General features: G+C 48.2%; 1 protein-coding gene across 1 annotated transcript; it reads right to left on the bottom strand.

Moving 5' to 3' along the window:
• Window positions 1-816: 816 nt before the first annotated feature.
• UCP2 (uncoupling protein 2) lies at window positions 817-4,075 on the bottom strand. The gene is made up of 6 exons (XM_082844751.1): window positions 3,860-4,075; window positions 3,492-3,702; window positions 2,305-2,499; window positions 2,122-2,223; window positions 1,601-1,781; window positions 817-1,252 (listed from the first exon to the last, which is right to left on the bottom strand). Exons 1-6 carry the CDS (start codon window positions 3,983-3,985, stop codon window positions 1,138-1,140), a joined length of 930 nt encoding a protein of 309 aa, XP_082700877.1. The 5' UTR covers window positions 3,986-4,075; the 3' UTR covers window positions 817-1,137.
• Between the last annotated feature and the right edge of the window lie 11,990 nt (window positions 4,076-16,065).

The raw sequence follows: 16,065 nt of genomic DNA, 5'->3' as shown, positions 1-16,065 counted from the left end.
AGCTTCTTCAGACATCTATAAAACGGGCCTGGATGGCTTAATTCTAAGGGCCCAGCCCTTCACGAGATGCCTTGGGATTCTGGAACCTCACAGAGTCCCCTAACCCTTGAAACAGAAGTAGCCCTGCCCACCTGCTTTCCTGACTGGAGACAGATGGTAGGAAGGGGGACAGGGAGGCTGACACCCCTGGTTTGTCACCACCTCCCTGGGATCTCTAGCCTGGGGTGAGGGTGAGACTCTAAATGGAAAGACTCCGGCTGAGGCTGGGTGTCTGCTCTACAGCCTGTCCCACCCAATGCAGTTATACCGCCTCCTAAGGGTATGACTGGAGGATGGGAAGCAACCTGACTTGCCCTCACTAAGCCTGGGACTTGGGGGAGGTGGATTTCCCATTTGTAAAATGGAATAAAATAAGCCTACAGCATCTAAGGTTCCTAAGTTCCTCTAAATCTTCCAAGCAGCACAGGAGAAGCAGGGCAAACAGGAACACTCATTTTGCAGATTAACAGGCCCGGGGCCAGCTGGGGGGGTTGGAAAGGCAGGTACTGGAGTACCAGACACTGGTGAGTGAAAGCTCAAGTGGTGTGGCGAGAGAGCAAGGCCACTGCTAACTCCAGGCCGCTCCTTTACTTGCCACCTCAGCCCTGGCCTGGTCTGGAAAGAGAAGCAGACCGGATGACCTCCACCCAGATTGCTGGAGGAAGATGGGTCACACCCCCCTTTCCAAGTCAGGTGGCTCCTCCCCTGCCTACCAGGGGCCAAAAGGGCCCATTAGACCAAGACCTCTGGTAACAGAGAGGGAGGAGACGCCAAGGTTGAGCTTGTTTTATGGGTGACGTGCTAGTCGGGCTCAGGGGCAGGAGGCAGGACGAAGAGTCAGGCTGAACTTCTCAAGGGACTGAGGGCTTGAGATGCTGGCTTGTCCAGGCTTCCCACAGTGTCAGCTGGGGTCAACTCCATCAGGACTGTGAGAGGAAACGGGGAGCTGAGGGGTGAAAATGTGGGGAGAGGGAAGGGAGGTGGTGGGAAAGGGAGCAGAGGGAAGGGGTGGGGAGAGAGGGAAGGGAATGAGGGGAGGAGGAAAAGGGAAGCAGGTCCAGGCTGCAGCCAAAGCCAGAGGTGATCAGCAGGGGAGGCTCAAAAGGGAGCATCCCGGGAAGCACAGGCAGCCACGAGGGCCCGTTTTAGCTGTTCATAGGTGACGAACATCACCACATTCCAGGAACCCAATCGGAGAAAGGAGGGCATGAACCTAGAGGGGAGAAAACACACGTCATCTCTTTCACCCTGCTGGGCCCTGGCATCCAATCCAACCCAGATGCTCTGTCCCAAAGGAAGCTGGGAGGGCCCAGGGAATGGAGCTGTGGCCTGTGAGCAAGAGTCCCCTGTGAGTCTCCATTTTAACACCCACAAAGTAGGCATGATAGCAACTCTGAGAGGAAGGAGTTAAGAGCACGAGAATGCCAGGACCAGGATCAGAAATAGTTTGACACGTGGTTGCCACAGCAACCACTCAGTTCTGGGTGGTTCTCTCCCACCTGTGTGATAGGTACAGGTGGCCAGGAGGCCTAGAATTGGGTGGGGTGGATCAGAGGCTCACCCTTTGTAGAAGGCTTGGGGACCCTCCTTCTGGAGCATGGTGAGGGCGCAGTGGCCAGCACTGCGGTACTGGCATAGGGCAGAGTTCATGTATCTCGTCTTGACCACGTCGACAGGGGAGGAGATGATGGTGGTGCAGAAGCCCGCCCCGAAAGCGGAAGTGAAGTGGCAAGGGAGGTCATCTGCCAAGAAGGAGGAGTAGGGGAAGCAGTCAGGACTTCTCACCCCATAATTCCAGAAGGAAAGAGATGATTTAAGTAGCTAAGATCTCGTGGTTTTAGAGACACAGAGACTGCAGCTGGGACCTCTCCCAGTGTCTCTGAGAGTCACTTTGCCAATCTAGCCTCAGCGCCTCAACGTGCAGAGTGGAAACTTCACCCCAGTTGGCTTCAGTTCAGTGAAAGAGAAACTCACTCCATAAGCAAAGGGGAAATGGGATGAAAAGATGTGGTCTCCAGGCAGACCCACACTGGCTCCTGGTTTGGGGGAAGGTGAGACCCAGCAACATCTACCCTAACTCACCTGTCATTAGGTTGGCCTTCAGGAGAGTGTCCTTGATGAGGTCGTAGGTCACCAGCTCAGCACAGTTGACAACAGCATTACGAGCGACATTGGGAGAGGTCCCTGCAGAAAGAAATGGTGCCTATGTGAGACCAAGGAATAGGGGAAGAGGAGGATGCGGAAGGGAAAACACCTGGTACACACCTTTCCAGAGTCCCCGAAACCCTTCCTCTCGGGCAATGGTCTTGTAGGCCTCAATGGTGCTTTGGTACCTCCGGCCACCTCCAGCCTGGGCGTGCGCCTGGAATCGGACCTTTACCACATCCGTTGGCTGGGCCACGGCCACAGCCAAGGCACCTGTGGTGCTGCCTGCCAGGAGGTGGCTCCCGATGCCGGCATCTGTGGGAGAACCATGGGGGTCAGTGGCCAGCTGGGTTTACACTCATTTCCCACCTCTCCTCGCCAAAACCACGTCACTGTCATTTCCTGTCTTCACTGTAACCTTTCGGTAATAAGACACAGACTAGCTCTGCTCTAAGAACTTTTTGCATCATACAGTCTATCACTGGGAGTGTCTACTACGTGCTGGGCACTGGGACAGAGCGAGGAGCAGGGCAAAATGAGACGTAATGCTTTCTTTCATAAAGCATTTTCATTCACTTCATTTTACCTACTCAGCAGCCCCGAGAAATCAGAACTTTTTTTTTTTTTTTTTTGGCAGCGCTGTGTGGCTTCTGGGATCTTAGTTCCTGACCAGGGATCAAACCTGGGCCCTGGCAGTGAAAGTCCTAACCACTGGACTGCCAGGGAATTCCCAAGTATCATTTCCATTTGACAAATATGAAAGGCTCCGAGAGAAGTGGCTTTTCTCAAGGACTGGGATTCATAGGACTTGGGTTCTCATCCCTGATCTACTTCTCCCTGCCGTGTGATCTTGGGAAAAGTCAACCTTTTGATCTGGGTTCTCATTTTCCTCACGTGTAAAATGGAGGGTGGGCATGGCATGCTGAGAAGGTGGAATGGAAGCGTGCTGGCCTTGGAGGCACAAGTCCTCAGTGTGTTTTCTTTCTGGCTCCCCATTATGTGCCCTTGGCCAAGTCCCTCCCGCCCGAGCAAGCCTCAGCCTCTTCATCGGTAACACGGGGATGATACCACCTGCTCCCGAGGTGGTTGTGAGGACTGTTATGAGACGATGCCCTACTTGGAGCCTGGCACAGCCCAGGTGTTCAGGAATCCTTAGAAGAATCAGGGACCCTTCTAGTTCTCAGTTCCTCTGATCTGAAATTCATCCTAGAGGTCTTGGGGCCTAAAGGAACTGTGCAGCTAAAAGAACGAGGATCAACCATCACTGAGAAGAGGCCAAGAGGCCTATGGCCCAGCTCCACACTCACGCTCAGAGCCCTTGGTGTAGAACTGCTTGACAGAGTCGTAGAGGCCGATGCGGATGGAGGCAAAGCTCATCTGGCGCTGCAGGCCGGCGACCAGCCCTTTGTAGAGGCTGCGGGGGCCCTCGGTGCGCACCATGGTCAGGATGGTGCCCAGCACCCCGCGGTACTGGGCACTGGCCGCAGCCTGCACTGGCCCCTGCCTTTCTCCTTGGATCTGCAAGGCCAAGGCAGGTGGTTGCCCTCCCCATCTCCTTCCATCCCTACGCTCTAAAATTTACAGCGCTGAAAAACCCCACTGGCCCTTGAGGAGTCTGTGTCTTGGAGAGGGAGCAGACTAGCCACCGTCAGAACCCCAGGCTTCATCTCCTCACCTGTAGCCGGACTTTAGCAGTATCCAGGGGAAAGGTGATGAGATCTGCAATGCAGGCAGCTGTGCCAGCCGCCAGGAACTTCACAGTGGCAGTAGGGGGCACATCTGTGGCCTTGAACCCAACCATAATGCCAATTCCTGCTACCTCCCAGGAGATGAAGAAAAAAGAAGGGGGCACCTTCAATCAGCTACAAGACGAGACAGAGGAACTCTGCTGGAATCTAAGCCAAGGAGAGAGAAGGTCCATCAGAAGCCAAAGCTCCAGACCCCCCCTTCTCACTACCCCACCCCACTTTCCCTGATAGCACCACCTCCCTAAGCAAGGACCCAGAGCTGCCCCTGGAGGGCAAATAGGAGTGAGCTCCACAGGCACTCAAGCAGGGGCTGGAGAAGCAATTCATTCCTGAGAAGTCCTCCCTTTCACCACAGGGAGTGTCTGGATCACAGCTATCCTAGTGCTACCTCACAGGCACTGGCCCAGCCCTGTGTCTGCTGGGTGCAGAAATTTCACTGATGCCCACATTCCTGATGCTGCAGATCCGTTTAAAGGGCAGACAGAAGTGGGGAAAAGGTTTCAGCTAGACCAAGACCTGACAGGCACAAACCCACAGGCTTATGCCCTGGATGTCTTAAGCAGGAGAGGTTCCTATGGGTCTTGAACTAAGTCTAGAAGAAAAGGAGTGAACAAGACCTATTCAGCTCCTTCAATTCAGTCTAATTCTCTTCCCCACCAGCCTGCACACAGCTTGGGCTCTCTAGAGGCACTCTTTCAAGGAGTCTGCTTTGCTGGGCACTGGCTCACTGAGGCGCAGGAGACAATATCTACCCTAGAGGGGGGCTTATTGTCTGGCATGCGATGGACAGGTGATTCAAGCTGCATTTGGGGCTTGCAGAACATAGTCTCAAAGTGCAAAGGAGGGAACATCCAACTCCACTGGGAGAGAAGAAAGGGTGGGTAATCAGAAAAGACTTAGAAAAGGTAGCATTTAGCTGGGCCTTGAAGGATACTGAGCAATTCTCAGGGCTGAGAGTAAGTGCATAAGGTGCTCTACCCACCCCCACCCCGGGGGGTGGGAAAACTATTCCCTCTCTGGCCAGTTTCCTCTCCTCCTATAACATAGAGGGATCCACATCTTCATGAGAGGTGGGGATGCGGAAGTGCAGGTCAGAGCTATAGTGACAAAGGAAACCCAAACCTCCATTTTGTTCTCAGAATTGCAACAACACCTTCCTCCCCTGCCTTAGGAGGAAGTGAGCCCAGCACCCCAGTGGAGGAGGGTGACCTGCTTCTCTCCCCTGAGTTTCTTTCTTTCACTACATAGGAGTGGCTGCTCTGAGCCTCACCTAATGGGCTGCCCCCATTGCTGGGCCGGGAGGAAAGCGCTGGCCAGCAGAGGAATGACGTGGTGGCAGTCAGTTGTGAACACACAGACCCATGTAAACAAGATGCTCACCAGGCTTCTTCCTCCTGGGCTTCTCATCCCAGGTGGCTGGGCCAACAGGGAAGTCTAAAGGCGACTCACCACTCAGTTCCTGGCCTTATTCATGCTTCCCTGGAGCCTGGCCCACATGAGGCTCAGTGAAGACTGGCACTCAAGCAGCAGAAGGGGTTGGTGAAGGTGTTCCAGAACCCCCAGCGTCCCTGCCCTGACATCCTCGTTCCCCAGGAAGTGCTCCACACCTTTCCTCCCCGCTCTGCCTGGCACATTCTACTAGCTCACTTACTTGTCAGTGCAGCCCTGTGAGGTGGCTTCCCTTACTTCCATGTTTCAGAACAGGGAACTTAGTAAGCGTCCTGTCTGCAGGCTCCAAAGCTTATGCTATTTGCTTTGCACTGTGCCTAGCTCATTTCTTTCCTGCTGTTTTCTCAGCCCCAGGCCTTTCACGAGGAGGTCCAACACCGAAGTTCCCTCATGACAATGTGACAGTTCTGAGAAGGTTCAGGCAAACGGCATTCCCTTCTCTGGGCATCAGAGACATGATGACATGAGTCAATCATGTCCTGACCTTGATCTGGGTTGCAACGTGTTGTGAGGGCCAGAGAAGAATAAGGCCCAGGCCCTGCCCACCTCAGAGACAAGTGCAAAGGCTAAGTTGCCATTTTGAATGTTGCCTTGGGGTTGCCATAAGTCAGGTCCTTCAGAGGCACGGGTATGAAGGCAAAGGTCTCCGTGCTAAAGACCATACTAAGAAGATTAAACTCAGGCCTAACGAGAAAGAGTTAATAATATATTACAATCCCCAGCAAATAACCAGTTTCAACTGATTACTAACTGTAATCTTAAGGATAGTCAAAAGTTTGAGTCAACAATATGTAGTTAGAACAACAGGGTCCTGTCCTAACTCTGCTGCTGACTCCTAGGGTGACCTGGGGCTAATCACTGTCCCACCTGGGCCTCAATATCCTCCTTTGTAAAATGGGGATTACCATCCTTGGATTGTCAGGTCAGCTTAAGGGCTCTGGCCCTTAAGTGCTTTGTGAATGCTAAGAGTGACTTTACTGGGACGGTGGTGCTAGTTATTTGTGTTAATGTCCTGCTAAACCTGCCCCCAGACCACAGGGCTGAGGCAGTAGAAGACCCCTCCCTCCCTTAGAATGGACTCTTACCTGGCTCTGTTAGATCTCACGCTGAGGCCTTCAAGATCAAGCTTCTCTAAAGGCATCCCATTCTTCAAAGCTGCCAGTGGCTATCATGGCCTGATCCCTTTGGTTTTCCATAGAAAATGGCTGGGAGATGAAACACCTAATGGTCATACTATGTGTCCTGCAGGTGAGGGCAAAGGAGGAGAGTTTAGAAAGGGAAATGGACCTTAAAGGACCACACCCCAGCAAGGAAAGGGCCATCTGTTCAAGGCACATAAGCCCACTCAATCCTTATCAGGGGGGTGTGAGGGTAGGGCACAGGGTCCATTTCCCACAGGGCAGCTGGGGACTAATTAAGTGCACACACTGGAGGAGGGGGACACACTGGAGGAGAGGATGAACCCAGGAGTCCTCCCTCCCCCGTCTGCTCTCTTAGTATCACACATTGCTCTGTTGCAGATTTCTCCTTTAGTGGAACTCAGTATTCTGGAGAAGCGTCCCGCAACACAGCAGACTGTGGTGAGCAGGAGTGGGGCGGTGGTGGGGGAGTCATGATGGGTCAGAGACTCGCTGAGTCAACTAGGAACCAGAGCGGGGCTGCGAGGAGGTTAGAGGGGCTGGAGCGGGCCCTGCTGAGGCTGCATCAAGCAGCTCAAAGCCTCCTGCCAGCAGAAAGAGCCCCCGGAATGGCCTGGGGCCGCCTGGAGTGGCAGAGGTCATTCTGGTCTTCGCTGAAGGTCCCCCACCCCGGCCGAGGAGAGGAAGTGGAAGGGTGAAGGCTTATATTACAGCCATTTGAACGCGAGAGGTAAAGAGCAAAAGCAAGACATGAAAAGAGTGAAAGAAGAGAGAGAAAGAAAAACAACAAAAGGTAAAATACAAAATAGGGCGGGAGGCGGAGTGAAATTAAAGGTGGCGCGCGGGTCCCTTCCGCCGGGGTAGCGGGAGTAGGGCAGATATAGCGGGCGCAGGGCTGGGGCGGGCCGGGGCCGGGCTCACCGGGCCGCAGGGAGAACAATCAAGTACTGGCAGATATGTCAGTCGGCGGGCGGAGCGCGCATCCACGGAGAGCAGACTGTACTCGACCCAAAGGCGCGGCCGGCCGGGTTTGCAGAGGCAGGCAGAGGGTGCGGCGCGACTTCGATCTATGGGGAGCGGCCGGCTGGGCGGGGGCGGGACCTGCGGTCTCCGAGGGCTGGGAGGCGGCCCTTTAGTTGCAGCATTTCCGCAGAGACCGCCACGCCCAGGTGTTTCTCCGCGCCTTTCTCCACTTTCATTTTCGGGAGCCGATCCCAGCGTCTGCCCCTTCGTTTCCCCATAGGGTTACCCCTCGCCGCGCCAACTTCATCGTGAAGATGGCAAGACTGACTCCCGGAAAGAAGCAGAGGCTGCCCAGGGTCGTACACGCCTCTGGCCCCTAGCCAGGGCTCTTTTTTTTTTTTTTAATGTATTTATTTATTTATTTATGGCTGTGTTGGGTCTTCGTTTCTGTGCATGGGCTTTCTCTAGTTGTGGCAAGCGGGGGTCACTCTTCATCGTGGTGCGCAAGCCTCTCACTATCGCGGCCTCTGTTGTTGCGGAGCACAGGCTCCAGATGCGCAGGCTCAGTAATTGTGGCTCACGGGCACAGTTGCTCCGCGGCATGTGGGATCTCCCCAGACCAGGGCTCGAACCCGTATCCCTTGCATTGGCAGGCAGATTCTCAACCTCTGCGCCACCAGGGAAGCCCAGGGCTCCTTTTAACAGCGCCCAGAGGCTCGGGTAGAAGAGCACTCTCTCCTTTCAGGGACGCAGTCCGCTGGTCCCAACTCAGCCGCCCGTGATTCCGCAGACAGCCCGCTCTCCCCAGGTGCCAGCGCGGGACCCCGCAGGGCGGGGCCTCCCTACCGGCCTCGCTGGCGATTGGTTAAGGGAGCCGTGGGGCCAGAGGAAGGAGCCAATCTGGGCTGCAGCAGCAGGTGGCCGATCACCGCCAACAGCCGTTGGGTGCGGCTGGGTTTCCCGCTGCCTCCGGGTCCTGTCCTGAGCTCCTCGGGGACTTCAGGACGGGGAGGGGTCACGGAGCGTGACGCTCCCGCCCCCACTTACAGAAGAGCCAATGGTCAGGAGCCCCTCGAGTGAGAAAGCCGAACAGGGCGTGGACCTGCTGCGTGTCTAGGCCCCGGCATGAGAAAGGGATGGTAGGTGAACCGGGACTGGGTCGCCCTCAGGTTGTTGGTGGTCTTATGGGGGTGACAGACACGTAAACAACCGGTAATTGTGTCCTGTGGCCGGACAAACACGTGCACGTGGAGTGTAGAAGCAGATAGTCTGTGTTCGCCCTTGGACTTTATGTCCCTACTTTTGTGTACCTTCTGACTCCCTCTACCTCTTTTCAGTCTTGGCGGCTGTCTGGGACTGTTGTAAGAATTCGTGGAGGTCGTGGAAGCCATATCGTTGACTACATTGTAAGCTCTTCTAGAGCAGGAAGCTATTTCCTATATTTTTAGTATCACAACACTCTAAGACCTGCTTTAGATGTGGACAGGGACCGTTGCCTGCCATTCTGGTAAACAAAGAATGTTGCCCACCATTCCATTTCCTTAAGGATCTGGCCATTAGTCACGGCAGGCTTCCACCCACGTGAGCCCTGAAAGGAATTCAGGATGGAGAAAAACAGGAAGTATTCTGTGCTTTGGATTCTATTGGCACTAGATAGTTAAGATGCATACCTAAGGAATAATTTAAATGAACCCAGATTCTTGCATCTTCCCATATACAGAAAAGCACTAAAATCATTAATTTGAATGTCTGTTCTTTGTGATTGACAGTAATCTTTTGATGTTCAACTACTTTTTTTTCCAGCAAGAAACGCCTATTTATCCTGGCTTCTTTCTTACCTCTTCTGAGCAGTTCCTCAAAGCTATCTGAGAGGCCGTCTCCTGGGTTATTGTCTTCAGTAAGATCCCCAAATAAAACTTAACTCGCTACTTTTAGGTCGTGTGTTTTTCTTCAGTTGACATATAGTAGAGGCTCAATGCATGCTGTTTGGGCTGCTGTTGAAAGTGCCCTTGGAAAGTGTAATGGGAGGATCTGGGAAGATGAACATTTAGTGAGTGCAGTTACTATGTTCAGGTTCAGTGTGGATACTTCACATAACCCTGTGAGGCTGGTATTAACCTCTGACCTGCAGATGCGTGCCAAAGAGGTTAAATCATCTGCCTAATGTAACACGGTTAGGAATGGTGCGCCATGACTTAAGCCCTGTTTAATCAGCTCAGTGTGTATTTTTTGTCCACAAGCAGAAGGAATTGTCAGCCAGGAGACTATAGCTGGAATGGGACTGGATAATCACAGCAGAAAAGAAAAAACACACTGAGCATATGATCCTGGCAGAAACAAAGTGGAAACTGAAAAATCCAGCCACAAATTTATTTCTGGCACTGTGGAGTCTCCCATCCACTGCTGGCCTAGCTTTTGCACGTAAGCTTCTGTCTTTGGCTGTGATGAACGGATTCCCAGGATACTCAGCAAGTTTGTGGTGAGACTACTGAACTGGTCGGTGATCTCTGAGGAGACATGAAAAATAGAGTAAAACAAAGGCTTGGAAATAAATGTGTTGCCCTGATTGCCAAAACAGGGAAGAATCTGGATTTCAAAGACTATATACCTGTGAGATGTTTGTTCGTCCCTAGCAAAATTCAAGGGACTGTTAAAAGGATGATGTGTGGATACTAAAAAGAGAAGTAGATATCACCAGGATTCAACATGGATTTCTTTAGAAGTCCTGTTAAATTCTCTTTTCCTTAGGATGGAGCCAGGCAGATCAGGGTGTTGTTACAGACACTCTACCTCTGGATTTTTAGAGGTACAGCTCATCCAAATCATAAGATGTCTTATGGAGAAAGTGAAGAATGTTTGGTGTCAACTGAAAAAAACACACAACCTAAAAGTTGAGAATTATATTTTATTTGGGGCATTACTGAGGCCTTAAGCCCAGGATACAGCCTCTCAGATACCTCTGAAGGACTGTTCTGAAGAGGTAGGGGAGGAGCCAGGGTATATAGGAGTTTCTGCAAAAACACCAGGTAGCTGAACATCAAAAGATTATTGCTAGTTAAAGAAAAACCAGATATCTCAAGTTAATGAATTTAGCACTCTTCTGTGTATGGGAAGATGCAAGGGTCTGGGCTAAATAAAATTATATCCTGTTTTTCTCCATCATGAATCTCCTTAGGGTGCACCATTGGTGATGGCTGCAGTGGCTGATGGACTGATAGTCTCAACATTCTTTGTTTACTGATACGGCAGGCAGACATTCTTTGTCCACAATGGGTACAGATAAGTGCATTCTACAAACCTGTTTCACATCTAGTTCACTGAAAAAAAAAAAAATATATATATATATATATATATATGTACTTATAGTTTTGGAACTTTAAAATTTTAAAAACGTTGTTTGAAACACTGAAAATGAAAAAGACACAAGAAAGACACTGATTTTTTTTTTTGTAAATTTATTTATTTTATTTTTGGCTGTGTTGGGTCTTCGTTGCTGTGCGCAGGCTTTCTCTAGTTGCAGCGAGCGGGGGCTACTCTTCATTGCAGTTCCTGGGCTTCTCATTTGGTAGCTTCTCTTGTTGCGGAGCACAAGCTCTAGGCACGGGGACTTCAGTAGTTGTGGCTCGCGGGCTCTAGAGCCAGGCTCAGTAGTTGTGGCGCACGGGCTTAGTTGCTCCGCGGTATGTGGCTCTTCCCGGACCAGGGCTCGAAACTGTGTCCCCTGCAATGGCAGGCGGATTCTTAACCACTGCGCCACTAGGGAAGCCCCACACCCACCCGCACCTCCCCGACCCCCCCCACCCCTGTCCATGACTTTTTGTTGTTTGTTCTTCTCTTTCTTGATTTCTTAAAAAAAAAAAAAAAAAAAAAGGTGGGGGAAATGGCCACCCAAAACGAGGTAGAATTACTTTGAACATTTGCAACAACAAAACTGGATTAAATTCTTTAATGAATCTTTGTTGTCAAGTAAGAAACCCTGCATTTTAAATATTAAATTGGGGGCTTCCCTGGTGGCGCAGTGGTTGAGAGTCTGCCTGCCGATGCAGGGGACGCGGGTTCGTGCCCCGGTCCGGGAAGATCCCACATGCTGCGGAGCGGCTGGGCCTGTGAGTCATGGCCGTTGAGCCTGCGCGTCCGGAGCCTGTGCTCCACAGTGGGAGAGGCCACAACAGTGAGAGGCCCGCATACCGCAAAAAACAAACAAAAAAACAAAAAACAAAATTATATTGGGAAAACACTGTTAAGAGTTAAAAGATGCTTCTTTGTGTGAATTAATGTGTGATTGAAATAAAGCTCAGTTCATAAAGCAGAGCATGAACATAGCAGTTGTTCACATTTTGCTCATAGCTCTGAAAATGCAAGTTCTCCCCCAGTTTCTTTCTTTCTTTTTTTTTTGCGGTACGCGGGCCTCTCACTGTTGTGGCCTCTCCCGTTGCGAATTACAGGCTCCGGATGCACAGGCTCAGCGGCCGTGGCTCACGGGCCCAGCCGCTCCGTGGCATGTGGGATCTTCCCGGACCGGGGCACGAACCCGTGTCCCCTGCATCGGCAGGCGGACTCTCAACCACTGCGCCACCAGGGAAGCCCTACCCCACTTTTTTTACAGGATTACAGGCCTTCAGCTGGTGATCAGATGGCTAACATTTCCATTTTTATATAAGAAACAACTTGATCACATGGTTTTTCAGTGCCTTCCCTAAAATCCATGATTGTTAATAGATTCTATTTTTTCCTCCATTATTTCAAAGGAAATATAGCAGCAAATTCATTCACTGCCAACCATTACAAATATTCAGTCCTTTATTAAGGTACATAACATTAAAGTAGGCTTAGAGTGCTAATACATAGATAATAAAATAACTATAGCTAGTAAAACAAAGCAAATGAAAAGAAAATTAAAGAGCCTTGATCAAATGAAATACAACTTTCAACTGAAACACTGTAGAAATTATATATTGAAAAGCACTAGGAATATACAATAATTCAGTAACAATTATTGAGGGAATAAATGAAAGAATCACAGTGATTAGAAATTATTTTCATATTAATATGTATATTAGGGGGTTCTCCAGAGAAACAGAGCCAACAGGATATGTGTGTATATGTAAAGAGAGATTTTTGGGTGGTTGGGGGGGGCATGCTGCGTGGCTTTCGGGATGTTAGTTCCCCAACCAGGGATTGACCCCTGGCCATAGCAGTGAAAGCACCAAGTCCTAACCATTGGATCGCCAGGGAAGTCCCCATAAAGAGAGATTTTTTAAAAGGAGTTGGCTTGTGCAATTATGGAGAATTGACAAGCCCAAAATATATAGCATAGACCTGCATATGTAGTTAGAGACCCAAGGAAGAGTTGCAATCCAAGTCCAAATGCAGTCCTCTGGTAGAATTCCTTTTTGTTTGGGGGAGGTCAGTCTGTTCTGTTCAAGCCTTCAACTGATTGGATGAGGCCCACTTAGGTATGGGGGCAGGGGTAACCTGCTTTACTCAAAGTCCACTGATTTAATGTTAATCTCATCCAAAAAACACCTTCACAGAAACATCCAGAATGTTTGGCCAAGTTTCTGGGCACTGTGACCCAGCCAAGTTGACACAAAATTAACCATCACAGTATGTATTAGTTTTCCTTATATAGATAAGCATAGCATATATTTAGTTTCCAGCTCATGTAAGACAAATTAGAAAACTAAACATTATTACATTTACTCCAATTACAGCACTGACTGAGCCACAGGTAACTTGTTCTAAAATTTTTAATCCTATAAATAGGCCATAGTATTGAACACATGGTTGTGTTAACAGTTCAAAGAAAGACGTATATTTCTAGAAGTAAGTTAAATGCACATGTAGTTTTATAAAGAACAAAAAACCATCAGTAAAAATATTTAGGTTATAATATTCCCAGAGTCTATTTTCCACATTCTTGTTTGGTTAATTTGGTCACAATTTTAAACTGTAAAAAATTACCCTTTAGAGGAACTAAACTATAACATGACATAAACTTCCTAAGGAAGGTAACTTGAAAAATATAAAAAGTGATTCCAAGTTTTCTAAGTAACGTTTGAGATACTACAAGAGCAAATTAATTAAGAAAACCTTTGAAATTATTCAATTATCTTTAAAATTATACTGGTATAATTTAATATCTAGAATGCCTAAAATAATGTTTTCATAGTAGATTTATCACTAGAGTATTTTGATCTTGAAAGCCTCAGTGCTTCTTTTTTTTTTTTTTTTTGGCTGCATTGGGTCTTCGTTGCTGTGTGCAGGCTTTCTCTAGTTGTGGCGAGTGGAGGCAACTCTTCGTTGTGGTGCTCGGGCTTCTCATTGTGGTGGCTTCTCTTATTGTGAAGCACGGGCTCTAGGTGTGCAGGCTTCGGTAGTTACAGCATATGGGCTCAGTAGTTGTAGCACGCGGGCTCAGTAGTTGCAGCGCACGGGCTCAGTAGTTGTGGCTCGTGGGCTCTAGAACGCAGGCTCAGTAGTTGTGGTGCACGGGCTTAGTTGCTCCGTGGCATGTGGGATCTTCCTGGACCAGGGATACGAACCTGTGTCCCCTGCATTGGCAGGAGGATTCTTAACCACTGCGCCACTAGGGAAGTCTAGCCTCAGTGCTTCTGATGTGTAGCTTTAACCTGAAATCATAATCCTCGGTTTGCAAACATCAAATTCAATTTTATGTTAGTTGATACAGAAACGAAACAAAAAATTCTTAAATCAAGGTGATAGCATGCAGCAACCATTGCTACCAAAATGGAAAAGTTCTATTTTTCCTTAGAGATTCTATGAAAAGAAAACCCACAGTGAATGACAAAGTCTACACATAAACATTGTTTAAAAATAGGATATTTGCCAAAAATAGAAAATAATCCAAATGTCCACCAATTGTTGAATGGATAAATAAAATGTAATATACCCAAATAATGGGATACTATTCAACAGTATAAAAAGCAATAAAAAGGAATGAAGTACTGATACATGCTACAATATGGATAAGCCTTGAAAACATTATGCTAAGTGAAGGAAACCAGTCACAGAAGACCACATAGTGTCTGTTCCCATTTATATAGGCAAATCTATAGAGACAGAAAGTAGAGCTAGGGAGGATGGGGGAACTTGGGCATGACAGATAACAGGTGAGTGGGTGTGGTTGTTTTGGGGATGAGGAAAATGTTCTAAAATTGATTGTGGTGATAGTTGCACAACTCTGATTTACTAAAAAGCATTGAATTTTACTCTTTAAATGGGTGAATTGTGTGATATGTGAATTATATTTCAATAATGCTGCTACCAAAGAAAACAAGAGAGAGAGAAACAAAACAATGCAAATCAGACCATGTTAACATCCGTTCAAGGCCTGCGCTTGCACTCTGAATAAATTCTAAATGAGTTAAAACAAAAAAAGAATGTTTTCCAAAATTTCTCACGAAATGTCAGTGAAACTTTATAGTCTGAATTAAGACCTTATAAAACAAGGTTAAATTATACATAATTTTGCTGATTTGCATTATCTTCCACATATAAAACAAGGTTAAATTGTACTGATTTGCATACCTTCAAGAAGGTTCAGCTGATGTACATAATTTATAGGTATCTACAGGAATTCTTTTTTTTTTTTTTAACTTTCTTTATTTTTTTGGCTATGCTGTGCAGCTGCTCGGCTTGTGTGATCTTAGTTCCCTGATCAGGGAGAAGTGAAAGCACGGAGTCCTAACCCCTGGCACTGGACTGCCAGGGAATTCCCTCCATAGGAATTCTTAATGTCTCATCATATCTTCTCTCAGTAATTGTTGTTTATTGTTTTATACTCTTTCTATTCTAAATACCAAGAAGTCTTTTCACAGGGAGAGTTAAATCACTTTCCATTATCCCCAAAAGTGTAGGTAACAAAATATAAAATTAAATAAGATTTGTTAAAGTAACATAAAATCTCCATAACAATATTCAGTGACTGCTTATAAATGTTACCAGTTATCATAAAGTCTATAAAGTTTATCCTTAGATTAATAAAAAGAAATGTAGGGACTTCCCTGGCGGTCCAGTGGTTAAGACTCTGCACTTCTAGTAAACTCAAAATGGATTAAAGACCTAAATGTAAGACTGGACACTATAGAACTCTTAGAGGAAAACATAGGAAGAACACTCTTTGACATAAATCACAGCAAGGTCTTTTTTGACCCACCTTCTAGAGTAATGGAAATAAAAACAAAGATAAACAAATGGGACCTAATGAAACTTAAAAGCTTCTGCACAGCAAAGGAAACCATAAACAAGATGAAAAGACAGCCCTTAGAATGGGAGAAAATAATTGCAAATGAAGCAACTGACAAAGGATTAACCTCCAAAATATACAAACAGCTTATGCAGTGCAATATCAAAAAAACAAACAACCCAATCAAAAAATGGGCAGAAGAAGACTTCCCTGGTGGCACAGTGGTTAAGAATCCGCCTGCCAATGCAGGGGACATGGGTTCGAGCCCTGGTCCAGGAAGATCCCACATGCTGCGGAGCAACTAAGCTGGTGTGCCACAACTACTGAGCCTGCACTCTAGAGCCCGTGAGCCAAAACTACTGAGCCCATGTGC

This window comes from Leucopleurus acutus (genome assembly GCF_964270905.1).
Source record: "Leucopleurus acutus genome assembly, chromosome: 8".
In the NCBI taxonomy this organism is placed as follows: Eukaryota; Metazoa; Chordata; class Mammalia; order Artiodactyla; family Delphinidae; genus Leucopleurus; species Leucopleurus acutus.
This window is presented reverse-complemented; position numbering and strand designations above follow the sequence as displayed.

Coding starts and splice junctions, on each gene's coding strand:
- UCP2 (XM_082844751.1), bottom strand. CDS start 3,985: ATGGTTGGGTTCAAGGCCACAGATGTGCCCCCTACTGCCACTGTGAAG. Junction 2,500..3,491: donor CTACACCAAGGGCTCTGAGC/GTGAGTGTGGAG, acceptor GTTCTCCCACAG/ATGCCGGCATCGGGAGCCAC. Junction 1,782..2,121: donor GAAGGCCAACCTAATGACAG/GTGAGTTAGGGT, acceptor CCTTCTTGGCAG/ATGACCTCCCTTGCCACTTC.